The sequence below is a fragment of the Dicentrarchus labrax genome, unplaced genomic scaffold (assembly GCF_905237075.1).
Source record: "Dicentrarchus labrax unplaced genomic scaffold, dlabrax2021, whole genome shotgun sequence".
Classification (NCBI taxonomy): domain Eukaryota; kingdom Metazoa; phylum Chordata; class Actinopteri; family Moronidae; genus Dicentrarchus; species Dicentrarchus labrax.
The window spans coordinates 2,072,589-2,096,509 of NW_026136704.1; the positions used below are offsets into that span (position 1 = coordinate 2,072,589).

At 42.0% G+C, this 23,921-nt stretch overlaps 1 protein-coding gene and 1 pseudogene across 1 annotated transcript in view; both read left to right on the forward strand.

Moving 5' to 3' along the window:
* LOC127361954 (hydroxysteroid dehydrogenase-like protein 2) overlaps positions 1–868 on the forward strand; it is a 103,504-nt gene extending 102,636 nt beyond the window's left edge. The window contains 3 exon segments of the mRNA XM_051397147.1: positions 64–124; positions 126–190; positions 290–868. Coding sequence (XP_051253107.1) covers positions 64–124; positions 126–190; positions 290–405 — 242 coding nt within the window. The 3' untranslated portion in view covers positions 406–868.
* Positions 869–17,963: 17,095 nt separating this feature from the next.
* Positions 17,964–23,324, forward strand: LOC127362351 (hydroxysteroid dehydrogenase-like protein 2; annotated as a pseudogene).
* The last annotated feature ends 597 nt before the right edge of the window (positions 23,325–23,921 follow it).

A 23,921-nucleotide genomic window follows, 5' to 3' on the forward strand; every position in this document is an offset into this window, starting at 1 on the left:
GTGTCCATATAAGGAGATTCTGTGGGCGTGGCAACAACATGAACGTCTTTATGTCCATATAAGGAGATCACAAAGGCGTTTGGTTCCTGGACTTGAAGAGCGGCGCCGGCAGCGCGGGGGCCGGGCCAGCCCGTCAAAGCCGACGTCATCATGGCGATGGACTCGAGCGACTTCAGCAAGATGTTTGCAGGTGAGCCGTCACCACGGTAACGCTGGTGTAAAACACAGCCATAGCGATGGATTTAGCGGCGTTGTTTCCGTGGTAACAGCTGTGTGTTGGCGTCCTCAGGGGAGCTGAAGCCGACGATGGCCTTCATGTCGGGGAAGCTGCGGATCAAAGGCGACATGACGCTCGCCCTCAAACTGGAGAAACTGATGACCCGCATGAGCAAGGCCAAACTGTGAGACTGAAGCCCCGCCCCCAGACCCACTCAGGCCCCGCCCACCCGCTGTACATGTTGCCTTAATAAAATAATAATGAAATAATAACATTTTAATAAAACCTTAATAAAAAACTGAAAACGTTGTGGTTTCATTCAGAGAACTCTGTTTATATCTCTGATATTATTATACTGAGGACATTCAGCACACAGACCATTATTAACATTAGAATTAATGTTAATATTCATATATAAATATATATATATATATTTATATATATATATTTATATATATATCTATATATTTATATATAGATATATATAGATGTGTGTGTTGCAGCCAGTCACTCCACCATCTCTCCCTGTTGCGTGTCAACAAGTGTGAAGTGTGTATTTCAGCCTGTGTGTGTGGATCAATAAACTGTCTTATGTGTAAAAGCTGGTGTCACATTTTACACATCAAACAATAAAAACTGTTTAAGTAAAAACCCTCCTGTTTTCTTCTTCTGTGATCTCTTAGTAAAAGGGGGCATTTAATTATCATATTAATATTAATATATATATTATTATTAATATCTATATAAGGACCGTGCATGCCTATAAGTAAGAATACCTGTCAGATAAATGGGAGTGTGATAAATATTCAAGTTCCTCAAAACTAAAACGTTTGGTTTCCTTTATTATAATTATAAAATAATATACTATTATTATTATTATTATTATTATTATTATTATTAGAGTTATGAAGTATCAGAGTATCAGTATCTGTATAAATCTACAAATATCAGTATCTGCTGTCGGACACCATAAAACAATGAGCATGAGTGATTCACTCAGTCTCTCAAACACACCTGCGAGTGCAGCTGCTGAACTTCCGGTTCTCGTTATCCAATCAGAGGCCGGATCCAGGTGTACGGAGGGCTTTTAGTCGCAGCTGTGGCGGCTCCGGCCGTCAGCTTCCAGCCGCTCTTCGGGTCGTTCCCCTCGGCAGAGAACAGTGGAGCATGTCGGCGGTTCTCGGACGGATGACGACGACGACGACGACGACGATGATGATGATGGTCTGGGTTTGGATCAGTCTGCTGACTCTAGCCCGGTTCAACACGGCACAGGACCAGCACCGGGACGCCGAGCTCACGGCGCTGCTGGAGGAGACCGGGAGCGGCGGAAGACTTTCTCCGGTGCCGGTGTGGAAGTTCCTGAACGGTAAAAAGATCCACCTGTGATCAATAAAGGAAGTTAAATCCAACATGGAGTTCAGAGTTTGTCCTGATGAAGTGAATGAAGTGATTTAAATAGTTTCACACTCACTTTGTTTTTACTAACTGCTAATTAAACCCTGAAATATAATTAAATAAATGTAACCTTCCTCAACCAGCAGACATTATAAATGTAATTATAATTAAACTGCTGCTAATATTTACATTTATTGTATCATTAATGAAAAAAATCAACTTTTGTTAAAAAATGTCTCTTAGCTTCTCTGAGCCACTAGCTTAGTCCAGCTACGGCCACGCCCCCTGTGGTTCTCTCTGCTGCCTTTAGTGGGCGCTAGCTATCAGAACTGAAGTTGAACTGGATTCCTTCCCATCATGCATCAGCAGTAACTCTTTCTGTTTCAGAGCGCCGTGACGGTGGTGAGGCGTCAGATTTCGGCCGGGCGCAGTATCTCTGCAGCGGCAGCTCGCTGTCTGTTCGCTTCTCGCTCATTCGACACACTGATCTGCGCCTGGCAGGTGAGTTTGATTCGTCCACCAGCTGCAGAGATTTTACACACTTGGATTGCCAGAATGAAATATAGAAGTTTAGTTTACTGACTGATTCAGTCTCATTATATAATGTCACACCAGGAGCATCAGCAAGCTTTAGCTCAAACTATAAAACGTTAAAAAGGTTCAAATGAAACCTATTAAACTCTTTACACCGGCACACTGCAGTGGGGGCGGAGCTACAGAAATCTTCATGTGCTTTAATCAGTCACATTTAATGTTTACTGAAGCTGCCAAATTAAGATTAGCGCATGGTGTTGATTCATGTTTCTAATAAATTTTCCCCACTCAGCGACACACCCGCTGAGGAACCAACTCTGGTTATTGGCAGCTCCATAGTCAGAAACGTGAAGTTAGCGAAGCCAGCGGCCATAGTTAAATGTATCCCTGGGGCCAGAGCGGGCGACATTGAATCATATTTAAAACTGCTGGCTAAAGATAAACATAAATACAGTAAGATTGTTATCCACGTCGGCGGTAACGACACCCGTTTACACCAATCGGAGGTCACTAAGATTAATGTGGAGTCGGTGTGTAACTATGCTAAGACAATGTCGGACTCCGTAGTTTTCTCTGGACCCCTGCCCAATGTGACCAGTGATGACATGCACAGCCGCATGTCGTCATTCCACCGCTGGCTGTCGAGGTGGTGTCCAGCAAACGATGTGGGCTTCATTGATAACTGGAAGCCTTTTTGGGGAAAACCTGGTCTGATTAGGAGAGACGGCATCCATCCCACTTTGGATGGAGCGGCTCTCTTATCTAGAAATATGGCGAAGTTTATTTCTAAAACCTGACAGTCCAGAGTTAGGACCAGGAAGCAGAGCTGCTGTCTTACACACTCCTCTGCTCTTTCTTTAGAACAGTCACCCACCCAAAACCCCATAGAGACTGTGTCTGTCCCCCGACCACCAAAATTATTTAAAGAAATAAAAACAAGAGGAGTTCAACATAAAAACCTAATAAAAATTAAAACCAACTCCTCAGTAGCACAAAATAAGAGAATGAAATGTGGACTGTTAAATATCAGGTCTCTGTCCTCTAAAGCTGTTTTAGTGAATGAATTAATATCAGATTATGATATTGATTTACTTTGTCTTACTGAGACCTGGTTGTCCCACGAGGAGTATGTTAGCCTAAATGAATCCACCCCCCCAGTCATATTAATACTCACATTCCTCGAGGCACAGGCCGAGGAGGTGGAGTAGCAGCTATATATGATTCGAGTGTTTTAATGGACCCTAAACCTAAACTAAATTATAATTCATTTGAAAGCCTTGTTCTTAGTCTTTCTCACCCAAACTGGAAAACACTGCAGCCAGTTCTATTTGTTATAGTGTACCGCGCTCCTGGACCGTACTCTGATTTTATATCTGAATTCTCAGAGTTTCTATCAAGTATAGTCCTTAAATCAGATAAAGTAATTATTGTAGGTGATTTTAATATTCATGTGAATGTTAACAATGACAGCCTTAGTAACACATTTATCTCATTAATAGACTCAATTGGCTTCTGTCAGAGTGTAAATAAACCAACTCATTGTTTTAATCACACTCTTGACCTTGTTCTATCATATGGCATTGATATTGAACATTTTATAGTCTTCCCACATAATCCTTTCCTATCTGACCATTATTTAATAACTTTTGAATTCATACTATTAGATTATAAGCCATTAGGCAAAACTTCTGTCGTGGAAATTCTTCCCAAAGTTGAGAGGTGCTAAGTCTCTGAAGAACTTTCAAGCCGGTGTGATAATCAAGTCACTTTACTTCATGCTGCATAGAGAGAAGGTCACGTCATGGATGTTCTCTCCCGACTTCCAAAATGCTCTCCCTTATATACATTTCAGTGCATCTCATTACATCACAAACAATGAAACCCCCTGTGTGTCTTGCAAATGTTACTCCTGTAAATCCAGGTCTCTCTCACCAAATGGTCCTTTGATGTGTGACTTCCCCCTGGCTCTTCCTATCATAAACTCAACCTTTTGACCAGGGGCACATCTATTTTATTACCCCCAAATCCTGTTTCTCTCCCACACTTCCTACAGCAGATGTCTATCTGACAGTGCTGTAGCTAAATTTAAGGAGGAGATTCCTTCAGTGTTTAATTCAATGCCATGTCTGAATTTAACAGTCCTATAACGACTTTAGTCCCTCTGAAATTGATAATCTTGTCGATAGTGCTACAGGCTCACTACGATCAACATTAGACTCTATCGCTCCTATAAAAAGGAAATTATTAAACCATAGGAGACTAGCACCTTGGTATAACCACCAAACCCGCCAGTTAAAACAAATAGCTAGACAATCTGAAAGGAAATGGCGCTCTTCCAAATTATCAGAATATCGCTCAAATTGGCAAGATAATCTTAAAACCTATAGAAAGGCCCTCCGTATTGCCAGAGGAGCCTATTACTCAGCACTAATAGAAGAAAATAAGAACAACCCTAGGTTCCTCTTCAGCACTGTAGCCAGGCTGACAGAGAGTCACAGCTCTATCGAGCCACATATCCCCATAAACTTAAGTAGCAATGACTTCATGAGCTTCTTCTATAATAAAATTATTACTATTAGAGAGAAAATTAATCACCAACTGCCATCAACAGTTATCAGTGGCTCTCCAAGTTCAGGGACTTCTGTCAATGTAAACTTAGATGTATATTTAGACTGTTTTTCTGCTATCGATCTTCATCAGTTAACTTCAATCATTTCTTCATCGAAGCCATCAACCTGTCTATTTAACAGGCAGTGTTTCCTTGCCCTTGTCTCAAAGGTCTTGCTCATGGTGGTACTGTTGGGTCTCTGTAAATGTTATAAAGAGTTCGGTCTAGACCTGCTCTATTTGAAAAGTGTCCTGAGATAACTTCTGTTCTGAATTGGCGCTATACAAATAAAATTGAATTAAGTTTTCTAAGACTTTTTTTTTTTAACTTCCAGTAAAAGCAGGGTCCCCAATAGAAGCCTGTCTCCATTAAAAGCTGGCTGTGGCTCCACGTTCTGACAAAACAAGTTTAACATTTATTCAGATGCTGCAAACAAGAGAGCAGATTGTAAAGTCTGTACAGTCCGTTCCTCCATTATTTATTCAGGGTCCACCCATCAGAACAAAGTGTTTCATTAAATAAATCTGAGTTGTGAATATGATGTCTGTTTGCCTTTAATCAGCTGAATATAACAATCATTGTGTTCGGTACCTTTTTAGAATGACATTTTTTTTATCTACAGAGGAAGCAGGTCCTCTTCCGGTGGAGTCCGCCATGTTTGTACAGTAGCCCAGAGTGGACAAAAACACTGGATCTAGAGCGACTTTCATGTTTTTCACAAGTCCTGCAACCAGTTTCTCTTCCACAGCCCGATCTCATTCCCAGGTTATCAAACGCTCTAAATCCCACACTGGTCCTTTTAGGTTAATCCTAATTAATGGGTGATGGGTTACTATCTTTTCATTTTGTCCTATCGTCTTTCCACAGACGGGAGGAGGTTGTTGACAGATGGATGTCAAGGTTCTGTTCGTAACCTCGGGCCGTGGATGCTGCTGACGCTGCCTTATACCAGCTGCCACTTGGCATTATGGGTAGGAACATTTAAAAAAAAAGAAATAAATAAAAATAAATAGATATATAGAGATAGAGATATATATATAGAGAGATATATATATATAGATAGATAGATAGATAGATAGATAGATAGATATAGATATATAGATATAGATAGAGATATATATATAGAGATATATAGAGATATATAGATATAGATATATAGAGATATATAGATATAGATATATAGATATATAGAGATATATATATATCTATCTATCTATCTATCTATCTATCTATCTATATATCTATCTATATATCTATCTATAGATATATATTAGATTATCTATCTGATTTTCATTATCACCCTAAATACCAAATGTTCATAATTTCTACTCCCCTTTTTTAATTTTGATTTAGCGATAAACTGTCTGATTACTTTGCTTCTGATATAGTCTGCTTAAAGATAAGAGCTAGAATGAGTTAAATATTGACTTTTCCCCCTGGTGACGGTTGTGTTTTTTCACTCTCCAGGTTTCAAATGGAACCTGGTTTCGTCAGCTGAGACTTCGTTACTTTGACCATCTGCTGCAGGCAAACGTAACTGGTCTGGCCACCTGTGAGAATCCTGCAACATCCCTGCAACTGATGCCACCGTTGGTGACTTGCAGAACAACAGATGTCACTGTGAAACTGCCTCTTGGAACGTCGGGCGCCCGTGGTGGTGGTCGCCGTGGGGGTCGTCGTCGGGGCATCAGACGTGTCAGCCAGTGGTGGGGGCGCCCGTGGTGGTGGTCGTCGTCGTGGCGCCCGTGGTGCTGCTGGTGGTGGTCGTCGTCGCCGGGGCGCCCGTGGTGCTGCTGGTGGTCGTCGTCGGGGCGCAAGTGGTGGTGGTGGTGGTGGTGGTCGTCGTCGTCGCGCAAGTGGTGGTGGTGCTGGTACTGGTGGTAGTCGTCGGGGCACCAGGGGTGTCGATTCCGGTATACGGCCCTTCAGAAATTTCATCAAATCCCCACAACTCAAAGATTTCTGTGTCAGCATCAGTCACTTCGTCATTCCGGAACCCACTGGGCTCCGTCGGTTCCTGGATGACGGGCTCCACTAGAACTTGCTCAAAGTCCCAAAGCTCCCACAGGTTGGGGTTTTGGAGAGCTCTTGGGTGTCGATCCCGCCTAGTTTGTGTTGCTGCAGTGGAACAAGCTGCCAGCATCGTGGATGTTTTCCCAGCAGAGTCTAAATAAATCACTTCAAAGATTGAATCCCAGGGCACCCGGCGCACCCAGGACACCCGGGGCACCCGGGGCACCCGGGACACCCGGGACACGGACGCCCCGAGCGCCTACAACGGGCGCCCTGCTGACTACCACCACCATGGGTGGCCCCCAGCGCCCCAGGCGTCCCGATGACGACCACCACCACGGGCGCCCCACCACTGCCTGACACGTCTGACCCACCCATTCACCCCCTCACGTGTGTGTGTGTGTGTGTGTGTGTGTGTGTGTGATAATAAACCAAAGCATTACTAAATCCGTCTATTCCCTTTTTTCCTAACTTGTAAAGATTTGTTTGACTTGAGACTATTGAGATGCGCCTGTAGATTTAAATTAGAATATCATGGTAAAGTTCATTTCTTTCAGTAGTCAAATTCAAAAAGGGAAACTCGTATAGATTCATTACACACAGTGAAACATTTCAGGCCTTTATTTCTTTTAATTTTGACTATGGCTTACAGCTAACAAACCCAAAATTCAGTATCTCAGAAAATTTTAATATTAGTACTAGTTCAATATTGTTGACTCACAATGTTACACTCTAATCAGTTAATTAAGTCAACACCTGCAAAGGTTTCCCTGAGCCTTTAAATGGTCTGGTTCAGTAGGTTACACAATCATGGGGAAGACTGCTGGCTTGACGGTTGTCCAGAAGACAGTCATTGCCACCCACAAGGAGGGAAAGCCACAGAAGGTCATTGCTAAAGAAGCTTGCTGTTCAGAGTGCTGTATCCAAGCATATTCATAGAAAGTTGAGTGGCAGGAAAGTGTGGTAGAAAAAGGTACACAAGCAGCAGGGATAACCGCAGCCTTGAGAGGATTGTGAAGCAACGACCATTCAATAATTTGGGTGAGATTCACAAGGAGTAGACTGAGGCTGAGTCAGTGCATCAACAGCCACCACACACAGATGTATCCAGGACATGGGCTACAACTGTCAGAAGCGTCTTACCTGGGCTAAGGAGAAAAAGGACTGGACTGTTGCTCAGTGGTCCAAAGTCCCCTTTTCAGATGAAAGTGAAGTTTGCATTTCATTTGGGAATCGAGGTCTTCCTCCAAAGTCTGGAGGAAGAGTGGAAAGGCACAGAATCCAAGTTGCTTTTAGTCCAGTGTGAAGTTTCCACAGTCAGTGATGATTTGGGGATCTGCTGGTGTTGGTCCCCTGTGTTTTATCAAGTCCAAAGTCAACGCAGCCAAATGTCTACCAGGACATTTTGGAGCACTTCATGCTTCCTTCTGCTGACAGGCTTTATGGAGATGCTGATTTCATTTCCCAGCAGGACTTGGCACCTGCCCACTCTGCCAAAGGTACCAATACCTGGTTTAATGACCATGGTTTTACTGTGCTTGATTGGCCAGCAATCTCACCTGACCTGAACCCCATAGAGCATCTATGGGCTATTGTCAAGAGGAAGGTGAGAGACACCAGACCCAACAATGCAGACGAACTGAAGGCCGCTATCAAAGCAACCTGGACTTCCATAACACCTCGGCAGTGCCACAGGCTGATTGCCTCCATGCCACGCTGCATTGATGCAATAATTCATGGAAGATTAGCCCCGACCAAGTATTGAGTGCATATATGAACATACTTTTGAATAAGCAGACATTTCTGTGTTAAAATGTATTGGTCTTATGAAATATTCTAATTTTCTAAGATACTGAATTTTGGGTTTGTTAGCTGTAAGCCACAATCATAAAACTTGAAAGAAATAAAGACTTGAAATATTTCACTCTGTGTGTAATGAATCTATATAATGAGTTTCACTTTTTGAATTGAATTTCTGAAATAAATGAACTTTGTCATGATATTCTAATTTATTGAAATGCACCTGTACATTCATTAATTTCTGATAATTAATCAGACATATTGTGACAGAAACTTTTATTTTATTGTGTAATCTGCTATAGTGATTTAACTCCTAGCTTTAAACTGGAAACTGGAACCCATGTTTTAGGACGTCTATCAGTAGAAAACGGCATCAACAGGATTCTCTTATTGTAAGGTAGAAAATGTCCATAATGGGCTTTTAAAAAGAACTTGAACAACATAAAACCAACTGAATAAGTTTGATATTCAGTATCTTTTGATGGTGAAGCATTTTTAAACCTTCCTGTCCAATGAGAGCGCTCCAAACTAATCTCTGCCTAAAGGAATATAAACAGTTCCCACAACATCAGGGGTTGCTCCTCTGTTTAAAGTGGATAAACAAAGTTATAATGCATTGAAATACAACTGTGTGCTTCAGAGTTGTATCTGAACGTCAGTGAATAATGGTCGAGTAAGGTCCGATCACAGACTCAAACTGCCTAGCTTAGCAATTCAGACTAATCTTTAGCTAAATGACATTATATAGAACAACCTTCCTCCTCCCATGTGCTCCGCTACATCAGGCGGATAGAAGTGATGGATGCCTCCTGAAAGATTAAGATTTAATAGGAGCCATTAATTAATAATTGTATTATATTAGGTTAGTGATGGTTCATATTTCTTGGTGAATGTGATGAGTTGGTGTTTCTGATATATTTTCATTATTTTGTCTGTGTGACTGAATGCTGAGTCACATGGATGTGAGCGGAGCCACTGAGCACCTGTCCACCTGTGAGTGTGATGAGTTTATTCACTGTGAATAATTATGAGTTCACGCTCCTTACTCTAGTTTGTATCTTATAAAATTATTAAATGCATTATTTCCTATCTAAGATCACAAATCTACGTTCTGATCTGTGACTTCAGGTTTCACCCACGACCAGGACACATTGTGTTACTTTGTTTTTAAATGTTTGTCTCCTTCAGTTGAAAATGACCAAAGACAAGCAATCGTGACGTTGTGCCAGCCTATTTCCTGCCTAGCAACGAGGAGCCAATCGTGACTAGTGAGAGGAATCAACCAATCAGGAGCAGCAGCTCTCTGGTTGTCCTGTTTTCGTGTTGCTTCGAGCTAATTTTAATTAAATTAAACTAACATGAACTTTTAGTGGGTTTATCTGGATGTCTTAAGGGTCTGAACCACTGACGGTGTAGTATATAGTGCCGTGCACTTATACTGTCACGATGATGTTAGTGAAGTGTAGGCGGAGGGATACTAGGTTGTGATGTGTCTAGTTCCCGGGCTACCGGAGTGAGTGTAATGCAGGCAACGTGTGGGCAATAAAGCGACACTGTTGGAGTTAAAGACAAGCCTACGGATGTCCATTATGTATGTCGAGTCACCCGGCCATGAAGAACTATAACATGGTGTCAGAAGTTGGTCCAGTTCGTCAGTTTGCCGAAGTCGAAAAACACCAGAGTTTTGCTAGCTAAAAGTTGTGCTAGTGGTAGCGTCCCTAAAAAAAGTAGACGCACGGAGACCTGCAACGACAGGAGACGGTATGATGGAGCAGTTCAAACTACCATCGCCACTGGTGTTGACAGGCAACTTGGGAGAAAACTGGAGAAGATGGGAACAGCGCTTCCAAATCTACATGACCGCGAGTGGTGCAGAGGGTAAGGATGAAAAGATCAAAGTTTCCATCTTACTGCACGCACTAGGAGAGGAGGCTCTCGAAGTGTATAACACACTTAACCTTCCAGAAGAAAAGACTGTGAAAGATGTTCTCACAGCTTTTGAAGCATATTGTCTGCCCAAGAAGAATACAGTGTTTGAAAGGCACCAATTTTGGGCGCACCCTATGACAGCCTCTGTCTCCATTGATAAATATGTGACGGAGCTCAGACAAAAAAGTAAGGACTGTGAATTTGGCGCCTCGGAAAACGACATGATCAGAGACAAGATTGTGTTCAGTATGAATGACCAGCGTCTTAAAGAGAGACTTTTAAGAGAGCCAAATCTTACATTAGAAAAGGCCATAGACACTTGCCGTGCTGCTGAGATCGCCAGAGCTCAAATAGAAGCAATGAGCGCAGCCACTCAAGAGAGATCTGTACATACAGTGCATAAGAAAAAACAGGACAGTCAACCACGCAATAAAGGACCAAAGCAACCTTTTCAACACACACAAAGCAGTGGACATGTAAACACATGCAGAAAATGTGGAAAATCACACCAGCCCAAACAATGCCCAGCATATGGAGTTTCCTGCCACAAGTGTGGTAAACAGAACCACTATGCAAAGATGTGTGGGTCAGGTAAAGCACAGCATAGAAGGACAGTGCATGATATCAGTCCAGAAATTGACACTCTGTTTATTGGAACAGTGAACATTGACCAGCTCGACTCCAGCCTTGACAAGTCCTGGTACTCTGAAGTACAGGTTGACAACATGTCCGTAAGGTTCAAATTGGATACAGGAGCAGAGGCCAATGTCCTACCACTGAGGATGTTTAAGTCCATGAAAAGGAAGGCCAGACGGGAAAGGAGAGCACACCTGCAACTACAGCCCACAAAAACAGTGCTGGTGGCTTATGGAGGGATGAGGCTGAGGCCAGAGGGGTTACTCACACTCAAGTGCTCTACACCCAAAGCTCATGCAAGTCTGCCGTTTTACATATCGAGACACTCATCTACACCTATCCTAGGGGGAGATGCTTGTGTAGACTTGCACCTGGTAAAAAGGCTGGACATCGACAAACTGGATGTGAAACATCCAACTACGAAGGAGGAGCTGATAGCTCCACACCCAACAGTCTTTGAAGGTCTGGGGGAGTTTGCCGGAGAATATCACATCCACACAAACCCCAAGGCTACGCCAGTCATACATGGCTGCAGAAAAATACCACTGGCCATGATGGATAAACTCAGAGACACTCTTGATGACCTGTTACAAGCAGATGTGATTGCACAGGTGACGGAGCCAACACCATGGGTAACTAGCCTTGTAATCACAGAAAAGAAAGATAAGAAGAAATTGAGGGTTTGCTTGGACCCCACTGATTTAAACAAAGCAATACTAAGACAGCACTACTCCATCCGCACAACAGATGAAGTTTTGTGCAAACTTGCTGGTAAGAAGATATTCACAGTGCTGGATGAGAAGGACGGCTACTGGCAAGTAAAGCTTGACAAGGAGTCATCGCTGCTGTGCACATTTAACACACCGTGGGGAAGATATAGGTTCAAACGTTTGCCGTTTGGAATCAAGTCAGCAAGCGAGGTTTTTCAGCAGCGCAATTGTGAAGCGTTCGGTGACATACAAGGAGTACACATCATAGCTGACGATATGATCATCGCGGCAGCTACAGAAAAAGAACATGATGAGATAATACAGAAAGTGATGACCAGAGCAAAAGAAGCAAATGTGAAATTCAACAAAGAGAAAATACAGTACAAGGTGAGCAGCGTCAACTACATGGGCCACGTCGTCACTTCAGAGGGTGTGAAAGCAGACGAGGCAAAAGTTAAAGCCATAGCTGAGATGCCTCCACCCACTGACAAAGCAGGACTACAGAGGATGCTAGGCATGACAAAATACCTGGCGCAGTACATCCCAGGCAAGGCCACCATAACAGCGCCGCTAAGACAGCTGCTCAGGAAGGACAATATGTGGCAGTGGCAACACGAACATGACGAAGCAGTCAAAAAACTGAAAGATGCTCTCACAAATGCTCCTGTGCTCAGATTCTTTGATCCACAGAAACAGCTCATCATACAGGCTGATACGTCTAAGGACGGCCTAGGAGCATGCCAAGTACGGCCGCCTCGGTGTGTTGGTGCGCTTTGTTTTTTCTTGCTTTGTGTGTTAATTCAGTTTTCGGCTGTGATACCCGGGGCTCTTTCACTAAAGAAGAGCTCATGAACATCAGGGGAACAACTCCAGCTGATCTCTTTCCCACTTTTCTTATTTCTTCCGTGGAATTATTGGACATTGTGGTCAAAAGTGCGCTCACCTTTGCTCACGCAGTGAAACGCAGGAGGAGAGGGAGACGTGCCGGTGCGCTTGTGCGTCTCCGCCAGCGCGGACATCGTACGCCGTTACCTGGAATATTCCTCTCCAATGTGCGCTCACTGTGCAACAAAATGGACCAACTTCAGCTACTTCTGGGGAAAAACAGTGACTTTTCTTCATCCTCTGTTTTATGCTTCACAGAGACGTGGCTGAGTGGATCGGTACCGGACTCTGCGCTGCAGCTGGCAGGCTTCCAACTCCTCAGAGCGGATCGTGACACAGAACTCTCCGGCAAAACAAAGGGGTGGAGGTATCTGTTTTTATACCAAGAGTAGCTGGTGTAATGATGTGACAGTGATCCAACAGCACTGCTCTTCTACTCTGGAATCTTTCTTTATAAACTGCAAACCTTTTTACTCCCCCGTGAGTTTGTTTCATTCATTCTGGTCGGTGTTTACATTGCACCGCAGGCCAACGTGCAGGATGCACAGCGCATACTCGCCGACCAGATACTGTATGTGGAGCAGACTAACCCGGACTCTTTAGTTATTGTCCTCGGTGACTTTAACAAAGGAAACCTCAGTCACGATCTTCCAAAATATAAACAGTTTATTAAATGCCTGACCAGAGAGAAGAATATACTGGATCATTGTTACACTACAGTCAGCGGAGCTTATCACGCCGTCCCTGCCGCACTGGGCCTCTCCGACCACGTCATGGTCCACCTGATTCCCTCATACAGGCAGAAATTAAAGCTCTGCAAACCTGTTGTGAGGACATCAAAGCAGTGGACCAGTGAAGCTGTGGAGGATCTCCAGGCGTGCTTGGACTCTACTGACTGGGATGTGTTCAGGACTGCTACTAACAGTCTGGATGAGTACACAGAGGCTGTGACGTCATATATCAGCTTCTGTGAGGACTGCTGTGTACCATCACGCACCAGGGTGAGTTACAACAACGGCAAACCCTGGTTCACAGCCAAACTCATTCAACTACGGTTGCAGAAGGAGCAAGCGTTCAGGAGTGGGGACAGGGACAAGTTTAAGGAGTCCAAGTACAAGTTTAGGAAGGCGGTGAGAGAAGCTAAACATCAGTACTCTGAGAAACTTCAACACCAGTTCTCAGCCAACGACTCTGGTTCTGTCTGGAAGGGGCTCAGACAGATAACTAACTACAAGCCCAAAACCCCTCACTCCATCAATGATCTGCGCCTGGCAAACGAGCTGAATGAGTTCTACTGCCGCTTCGACAGACAAAGGAGCAGTCCTGACACCATCCCCCGTGACACCCCTCACCGGCCCCACCTCACCAGTCCCTCCCCCAGCCCAGCAGGAGCTGGGGCCACTTCACAGCTTCACACCTCTGTGAATCCCTCCTCCTCCACCACAGTGACGACTCTCTGCCTCCAAGAGAGGGACGTCAACAGACTCTTCAAGAGGCAGAACCACCGCAAAGCAGCCGGACCAGATTCTGTCTCTCCATCCACCCTGAAGCACTGTGCTGACCAGCTGTCTCCGGTGTTCACTGACATCTTCAACACCTCTTTGGAGATATGTCACGTGCCAGCCTGCTTCAAAGCATCGACCATCATCCCTGTACCCAAGAAAGCAAGGACCACAGGACTAAATGACTTCAGACCTGTTGCCCTCACCTCTGTGGTCATGAAGTCTTTTGAGCGCCTTGTGCTTTCCCACCTGAAAGCCATAACGGACCCACTCCTGGACCCCCTGCAGTTCGCCTACAGAGCCAACAGGTCTGTAGACGATGCAGTAAACATGGCCCTACACTTCACCCTCCAGCATCTGGACTCCCCAGGAACCTATGCCAGGATCCTGTTTGTGGACTTCAGCTCTGCGTTTAATACCATCATCCCTGCTCTGCTACAGGACAAGCTCTCCCAGCTCACTGTGCCTGACTCCACCTGCAGGTGGATCACAGACTTCCTGTCTGACAGGAAACAACACGTGAAGCTGGGTAGAAATGTCTCTGACTCCCAGACCATCAGCACCGGATCCCCTCAGGGCTGTGTTCTTTCTCCTCTACTCTTCTCCCTGTACACCAACAGCTGCACCTCCAGTCACCAGTCCATCAGGCTCCTGAAGTTTGCGGATGACACCTCCCTCATTGGGCTCATCTCTGGTGGAGATGAGTCCGCCTACAGATGGGAGATTGACCATCTGGTGACCTGGTGCAGCCAGAACAACCTGGAGCTAAATGCTCTAAAAACAGTGGAGATGGTTGTGGACTTTAGGAAGAACCCAGCCCCACCCGCCCCCATCATCCTGTGTGACTCCCCAGTCGACTCTGTGGAGTCTTTCCGCTTCCTGGGTACCATCATCACCCAGGACCTCAAGTGGGAGCTGAACATCAGCTCCCTCACCAAGAAAGCCCAGCAGAGGATGTACTTCCTGCGACAGCTGAAGAAGTTCAACCTGCCAAAGACAATGATGGTGCACTTCTACACTGCCATCATCGAGTCCATCCTCACCTCATCCATCACCATCTGGTACGCTGCTGCCACTGCCAAGGACAAGGGCAGACTGCAGCGTATCATTCGATCAGCTGAGAAGGTGATCGGCTGCAATCTGCCATCCCTCCAGGACCTGTACGCCTCTAGGACCAGGAAGCGTGCAGGTAAGATTGTGGCTGACCCCTCCCACCCAGGTTACAATCTCTTTGAGGTACTTCCCTCTGGCAGGAGGCTGCGGTCCATCAGGACTAAAACGTCTCGCCATAAAAACAGTTTCTTCCCGTCGGCAGCTGGCCTCCTTAACAAGGCCCGGATTACCCACTGTCATTGACTCTTATACCCACCCTGTATATAAAGTATGCATTACATTAATGCTCCCACGTTCTTCTGCACAGCTTTCTATTTCTCTTCTTATCTTTATCTATTTATTTGATCCCAACTGCCAATAATCCCGTATTGATCCAGCCCTTCGTCATTAGTCTTAATGTTCTTCTTCTCGCCGTGTTACAGGAAGTTAGCCGGCCGCACGCTCTTCATCACCGGGGGCAGTCGAGGGATCGGTAAGGCCATCGCTCTGAAAGCTGCCAGAGATGGAGCCAACATCATCATCGCCGCCAAGACCGCTGTGCCCCACCCCAAACTGCCGGGAACCATCTACAGCGCTGCGGAGGAGGGTGAGGAGCTAACAGACTACATGCTAACAGATTAAACCCTGTTTAATGAGACGGTGACTCTGACCCAGCATGCTCTCTGTTTCAGTGGAGGCCGCCGGAGGGAAAGCGTTGGCCTGCATCGTCGACATTCGCGACGAGCAGCAGATCGGAGAGGCCGTTCAGAAAGCTGTCGACAAGTTTGGAGGTACATTCACACTCTCACCTGTTCGCTACGAGTTAATATCCGCACATTTTTATCAAGATATTTATGTATGTATGTATGTATGTTTGTATGTATTTATGTATGTTTGTTTGTATGTATGTATTTATGTATGTTTGTTTGTATGTATGTATTTATGTTTGTATGTTTGTTTGTATGTATGTATTTATGTATGTATGTTTGTATGTTTGTTTGTATGTATGTATGTTTGTATGTATGTATTTATGTTTGTATGTATTTATGTTTGTATGTATGTATGTATGTATGTATGTATGTATGTATGTATGTATGTATGTATGTATGTATGTATGTATGTTTGTTTGTTTGTTTGTTTGTTTGTTTGTATGTATGTATTTATGTTTCTGAATGAAATTAGTTTTTCAAATTGTTGCTCTATTAGATAAATGAGAAGTTGTTCTGGGTTTATGGCTCAGTGTATCAGTGGGTGGGAAGCTGGTGAGGGATCACGTCAGGGAGACTTCCTGCCCCAACAGTGACATCATCATCAGCTTGTTTCTGATTGGCAGGAATCGACATCCTGGTGAACAACGCCAGCGCCATCAGTCTGACAGGAACTCTGGAGACGCCCATGAAGAAGGTGGACCTGATGCTGGGAATCAACCTGAGAGGAACCTACCTGACGTAAGAGTCTGACACACTGCTAACGAGGTTAATTAACTCGGCTAACGAGTCATACTGTTAAACTAGCATGCTAATAGACTTTCATTGTTAACTAGAATGTTGTAGTTTTGTTTAACTCGTTAACGAGCGGAGTTAACGAGCGGAGTTAACGAGCGGAGTTAACGAGCGTCTGTATGTGTCAGGTCTAAGATGGTCCTCCCTCACCTGCTGAAGGGTCACAATCCTCACATCCTGAATCTGTCGCCTCCGCTCAACCTCAACCCCGTCTGGTTCAAGAACCACACAGGTAACCATAGCAACAGACCACTCAGCATCCCATCATACACCTGTGCAGTACTAACGCGTGGTTTGTTTGTTTTATTCAGCGTACACAATGGCGAAGTACGGTATGTCCATGTGCGTCCTGGGAATGGCCGAAGAGTTCAGAGGTCAAATCGCTGTCAACGCCCTCTGGCCTAAAACCGGTCAGTGGCTAAGTGTTAGCATGCTAACAGGCTCCTCATTGACCCTCCATGACGCTAACCCTGCTCTGGCCTGTGTGTTGTTACCGTAGCGATACAGACGGCAGCAATGGACATGTTGGGCGGAGACGGAATTGGGAAACAGTGTCGTACGACTGACATCATTGCGGACGCCGCCTACGCAATCCTGTCCCGATCGAAGGACTACACAGGTCACTTCCTGGTGGATGAGGACGTCCTTAAAGAGCAGGGAGTCCAAGGATGTACTTCCTGCGACAGCTGAAGAAGTTCAACCTGCCAAAGACAATGATGGTGCACTTCTACACTGCCATCATCGAGTCCATCCTCACCTCATCCATCACCATCTGGTACGCTGCTGCCACTGCCAAGGACAAGGGCAGACTGCAGGACCAGGAAGCGTGCAGGTAAGATTGTGGCTGACCCCTCCCACCCAGGTTACAATCTCTTTGAGGTACTTCCCTCTGGCAGGAGGCTGCGGTCCATCAGGACTAAAACGTCTCGCCATAAAAACAGTTTCTTCCCGTCGGCAGCTGGCCTCCTTAACAAGGCCCGGATTACCCACTGTCATTGACTCTTATACCCACCCTGTATATAAAGTATGCATTACATTAATGCTCCCACGTTCTTCTGCACAGCTTTCTATTTCTCTTCTTATCTTTATCTATTTATTTGATCCCAACTGCCAATAATCCCGTATTGATCCAGCCCTTCGTCATTAGTCTTAATGTTCTTCTTCTCGCCGTGTTACAGGAAGTTAGCCGGCCGCACGCTCTTCATCACCGGGGGGCAGTCGAGGGATCGGTAAGGCCATCGCTCTGAAAGCTGCCAGAGATGGAGCCAACATCATCATCGCCGCCAAGACCGCTGTGCCCCCACCCCAAACTGCCGGGAACCATCTACAGCGCTGCGGAGGAGGGTGAGGAGCTAACAGACTACATGCTAACAGATTAAACCCTGTTTAATGAGACGGTGACTCTGACCCAGCATGCTCTCTGTTTCAGTGGAGGCCGCCGGAGGGAAAGCGTTGGCCTGCATCGTCGACATTCGCGACGAGCAGCAGATCGGAGAGGCCGTTCAGAAAGCTGTCGACAAGTTTGGAGGTACATTCACACTCTCACCTGTTCGCTACGAGTTAATATCCGCACATTTTTATCAAGATATTTATGTATGTATGTATGTATGTTTGTATGTATTTATGTATGTTTGTTTGTATGTATGTATTTATGTATGTTTGTTTGTATGTATGTATTTATGTTTGTATGTTTGTTTGTATGTATGTATTTATGTATGTATGTTTGTATGTTTGTTTGTATGTATGTATGTTTGTATGTATGTATTTATGTTTGTATGTATTTATGTTTGTATGTATGTATGTATTTATGTATGTATGTATGTATGTATTTATGTATGTATGTATGTATGTTTGTTTGTTTGTTTGTTTGTTTGTTTGTATGTATGTATTTATGTTTCTGAATGAAATTAGTTTTTCAAATTGTTGCTCTATTAGATAAATGAGAAGTTGTTCTGGGTTTATGGCTCAGTGTATCAGTGGGTGGGAAGCTGGTGAGGGATCACGTCAGGGAGACTTCCTGCCCCAACAGTGACATCATCATCAGCTTGTTTCTGATTGGCAGGAATCGACATCCTGGTGAACAACGCGAGCGCCATCAGTCTGACAGGAACTCTGGAGACGCCCATGAAGAAGGTGGACCTGATGCTGGGAATCAACCTGAGAGGAACCTACCTGACGTAAGAGTCTGACACACTGCTAACGAGGTTAATTAACTCGGCTAACGAGTCATACTGTTAAACTAGCATGCTAATAGACTTTCATTGTTAACTAGAATGTTGTAGTTTTGTTTAACTCGTTAACGAGCGGAGTTAACGAGCGGAGTTAACGAGCGTCTGTATGTGTCAGGTCTAAGATGGTCCTCCCTCACCTGCTGAAGGGTCACAATCCTCACATCCTGAATCTGTCGCCTCCGCTCAACCTCAACCCCGTCTGGTTCAAGAACCACACAGGTAACCATAGCAACAGACCACTCAGCATCCCATCATACACCTGTGCAGTACTAACGCGTGGTTTGTTTGTTTTATTCAGCGTACACAATGGCGAAGTACGGTATGTCCATGTGCGTCCTGGGAATGGCCGAAGAGTTCAGAGGTCAAATCGCTGTCAACGCCCTCTGGCCTAAAACCGGTCAGTGGCTAAGTGTTAGCATGCTAACAGGCTCCTCATTGACCCTCCATGACGCTAACCCTGCTCTGGCCTGTGTGTTGTTACCGTAGCGATACAGACGGCAGCAATGGACATGTTGGGCGGAGACGGAATTGGGAAACAGTGTCGTACGACTGACATCATTGCGGACGCCGCCTACGCAATCCTGTCCCGATCGAAGGACTACACAGGTCACTTCCTGGTGGATGAGGACGTCCTTAAAGAGCAGGGAGTCCAAAACTTCGATCAGTACGCCGTCCAACCAGGTGAGAGCATGCTAGCTGAGCTAATGCTAACCTAGCATGTGTAGTTACAGGCTAGCTTTCCTGCACACTGTCATGTGGTAGTTATTGTGGTCTCTGATTGGTCGACAGGGCACCCCCTGCTGCCAGACTTCTTCCTGGACGACGCACCCGAGACACTGGTGAAAAAGATGGAGGAACACGGTAAATACTATAAATACAGCAAATACTATAAATACAGTAAATACATTAAATACAGCAAATACTATAAATACAGTAAATACTATGAATACAGCAAATACATTAAATACAGCAAATACTATAAATACAGCAAATACTATAAATACAGCAAATACTATGAATACAGCAAATACTATAAATACAGCAAATACTGTAAATACAGCAAATACTATAAATACTGTAAATACAGCAAATACTATAAATACTGTAAATACTGTAAATACTGTAAATACTATAAATACAGCAAATACTATAAATACTGTAAATACATTAAATACAGCAAATACTATAAATACTGTAAATACATTAAATACAGCAAATACTATAAATACTGTAAATACAGCAAATACTATAAATACTGTAAATACTGTAAATACTGTAAATACTATGAATACAGCAAATACTATAAATACAGCAAATACTGTAAATACAGCAAATACTATAAATACTGTAAATACAGCAAATACTATAAATACTGTAAATACTGTAAATACTGTAAATACTATAAATACAGCAAATACTATAAATACTGTAAATACATTAAATACAGCAAATACTATGAATACAGCAAATACTATAAATACAGCAAATACTATAAATACAGCAAATACTATGAATACAGCAAATACTATAAATACTATAAATACTGTAAATACAGCAAATACTGTAAATACAGCAAATACTATAAATACTGTAAATACTATAAATACTGTAAATACAGCAAATACTATAAATACTGTAAATACTATAAATACTATAAATACTGCAAATACTATAAATACTATAAATACAGCAAATACTGTAAATACAGTAAATACTGTAAATACAGCAAATACTATAAATACAGTAAATACTATAAATACTGTAAATATAGTAAATACTGTAAATACAGTAAATATAGTAAATACAGCAAATACTATAAATACAGCAAATACTATAAATACTGTAAATACTATAAATACTATAAATACTGTAAATACTATAAATACTGTAAATACAGCAAATACTATAAATACAGCAAATACTGTAAATACTGTAAATACTATAAATACTATAAATACTGCAAATACTATAAATACTGTAAATACAGCAAATACTATAAATACAGCAAATACTATAAATACAGCAAATACTATAAATACAGTAAATACATTAAATACAGCAAATACTATAAATACAGCAAATACTATGAATACAGCAAATACTATAAATACAGCAAATACTGTAAATACAGCAAATACTATAAATACTGTAAATACAGCAAATACTATAAATACTGTAAATACTGTAAATACTATAAATACTGTAAATACTATAAATACTGTAAATACTATAAATACAGCAAATACTATAAATACTGTAAATACATTAAATACAGCAAATACTATGAATACAGCAAATACTATAAATACAGCAAATACTATAAATACAGCAAATACTATGAATACAGCAAATACTATAAATACTGTAAATACTATAAATACTGTAAATACAGCAAATACTATGAATACAGCAAATACTATAAATACTATAAATACTATAAATACTGTAAATACAGCAAATACTGTAAATACAGCAAATACTATAAATACTGTAAATACTATAAATACTGTAAATACAGCAAATACTATAAATACTGTAAATACTATAAATACTATAAATACTATAAATACTGCAAATACTATAAATACTATAAATACAGCAAATACTGTAAATACAGTAAATACTGTAAATACAGCAAATACTATAAATACAGTAAATACTATAAATACTGTAAATATAGTAAATACTGTAAATACAGTAAATATAGTAAATACAGCAAATACTATAAATACAGCAAATACTATAAATACTGTAAATACTATAAATACTGTAAATACAGTAAATACTATAAATACTGTAAATACAGCAAATACTATAAATACTGTAAATACTATAAATACAGCAAATACTATAAATACTGTAAATACTATAAATACTGTAAATACAGCAAATACTATAAATACAGCAAATACTGTAAATACTGTAAATACTATAAATACTATAAATACTGCAAATACTATAAATACTGTAAATACAGCAAATACTATAAATACTGTAAATACTATAAATACAGCAAATACTATAAATACTGTAAATACTATAAATACTGTAAATACTATAAATACTGTAAATACAGCAAATACTATAAATACAGCAAATACTATAAATACTGTAAATACAGCAAATACTATAAATACTGTAAATATAGTAAATACTGTAAATACAGTAAATACTATAAATACAGCAAATACTATAAATACAGCAAATACTATAAATACTGTAAATACTATAAATACTGTAAATACAGTAAATACTATAAATACTGTAAATACAGCAAATACTATAAATACAGTAAACATAGTAAATACTATAAATACAGTAAACATAGTAAATATTATAAATACAGTAAATATTGTAAATACTATAACTACAGTAAATATAGTAAATATTATAAATACAGTAAATATTGTAAATACTATAAATACTACAGATATTACAAACACAGTTTCTAAAGTAGGATAATGAAATATATCTATAATTACATTATAATAAACAGCACACTGACCTCATTGTGCCTTTAAGCGTCACTGTGGCGCCCCCTGATGTCTCATAAAGACAAACCAGTCAAATTACCTGTTTTTTTTTCTCCACGTTGCTAGGGGCGACCCCAGCCTTCAAACCACCGCCTCCCTCCAGTGGACCAATAGAAAGCACGTTTGACGCCATCAGAGGAGTCATCAACGAAGACGTCGTCAAGACAACACAGGGCATTTATCAGTTCGACCTATCAGGTAACAGTAAAGTTAGATTGTGTCCATATAAGGAGATTCTGTGGGCGTGGCAACAACATGAACGTCTTTATGTCCATATAAGGAGATCACAAAGGCGTTTGGTTCCTGGACTTGAAGAGCGGCGCCGGCAGCGCGGGGCCGGGCCAGCCCGTCAAAGCCGACGTCATCATGGCGATGGACTCGAGCGACTTCAGCAAGATGTTTGCAGGTGAGCCGTCACCACGGTAACGCTGGTGTAAAACACAGCCATAGCGATGGATTTAGCGGCGTTGTTTCCGTGGTAACAGCTGTGTGTTGGCGTCCTCAGGGGAGCTGAAGCCGACGATGGCCTTCATGTCGGGAAGCTGCGGATCAAAGGCGACATGACGCTCGCCCTCAAACTGGAGAAACTGATGACCCGCATGAGCAAGGCCAAACTGTGAGACTGAAGCCCCGCCCCCAGACCCACTCAGGCCCCGCCCACCCGCTGTACATGTTGCCTTAATAAAATAATAATGAAATAATAACATTTTAATAAAACCTTAATAAAAAACTGATAACGTTGTGGTTTCATTCAGAGAACTCTGTTTATATCTCTGATATTATTATACTGAGGACATTCAGCACACAGACCATTATTAACATTAGAATTAATGTTAATATTCATATATAAATATATATGTATATTTTTATATATATATATATATTTATATATATATCTATATATTTATATATACATATATATAGATGTGTGTGTTGCAGCCAGTCACTCCACCATCTCTCCCTGTTGCGTGTCAACAAGTGTGAAGTGTGTATTTCAGCCTGTGTGTGTGGATCAATAAACTGTCTTATGTGTAAAAGCTGGTGTCACATTTTACACATCAAACGATAAAAACTGTTTAAGTAAAAACCCTCCTGTTTTCTTCTTCTGTGATCTCTTAGTAAAAGGGGGCATTTAATTATCATATTAATATTAATATATATATTATTATTAATATCTATATAAGGACCGTGCATGCCTATAAGTAAGAATACCTGTCAGATAAATGGGAGTGTGATAAATATTCAAGTTCCTCAAAACTAAAACGTTTAGTTTCCTTTATTATAATTATAAAATAATATACTATTATTATTATTATTATTATTATTATTAG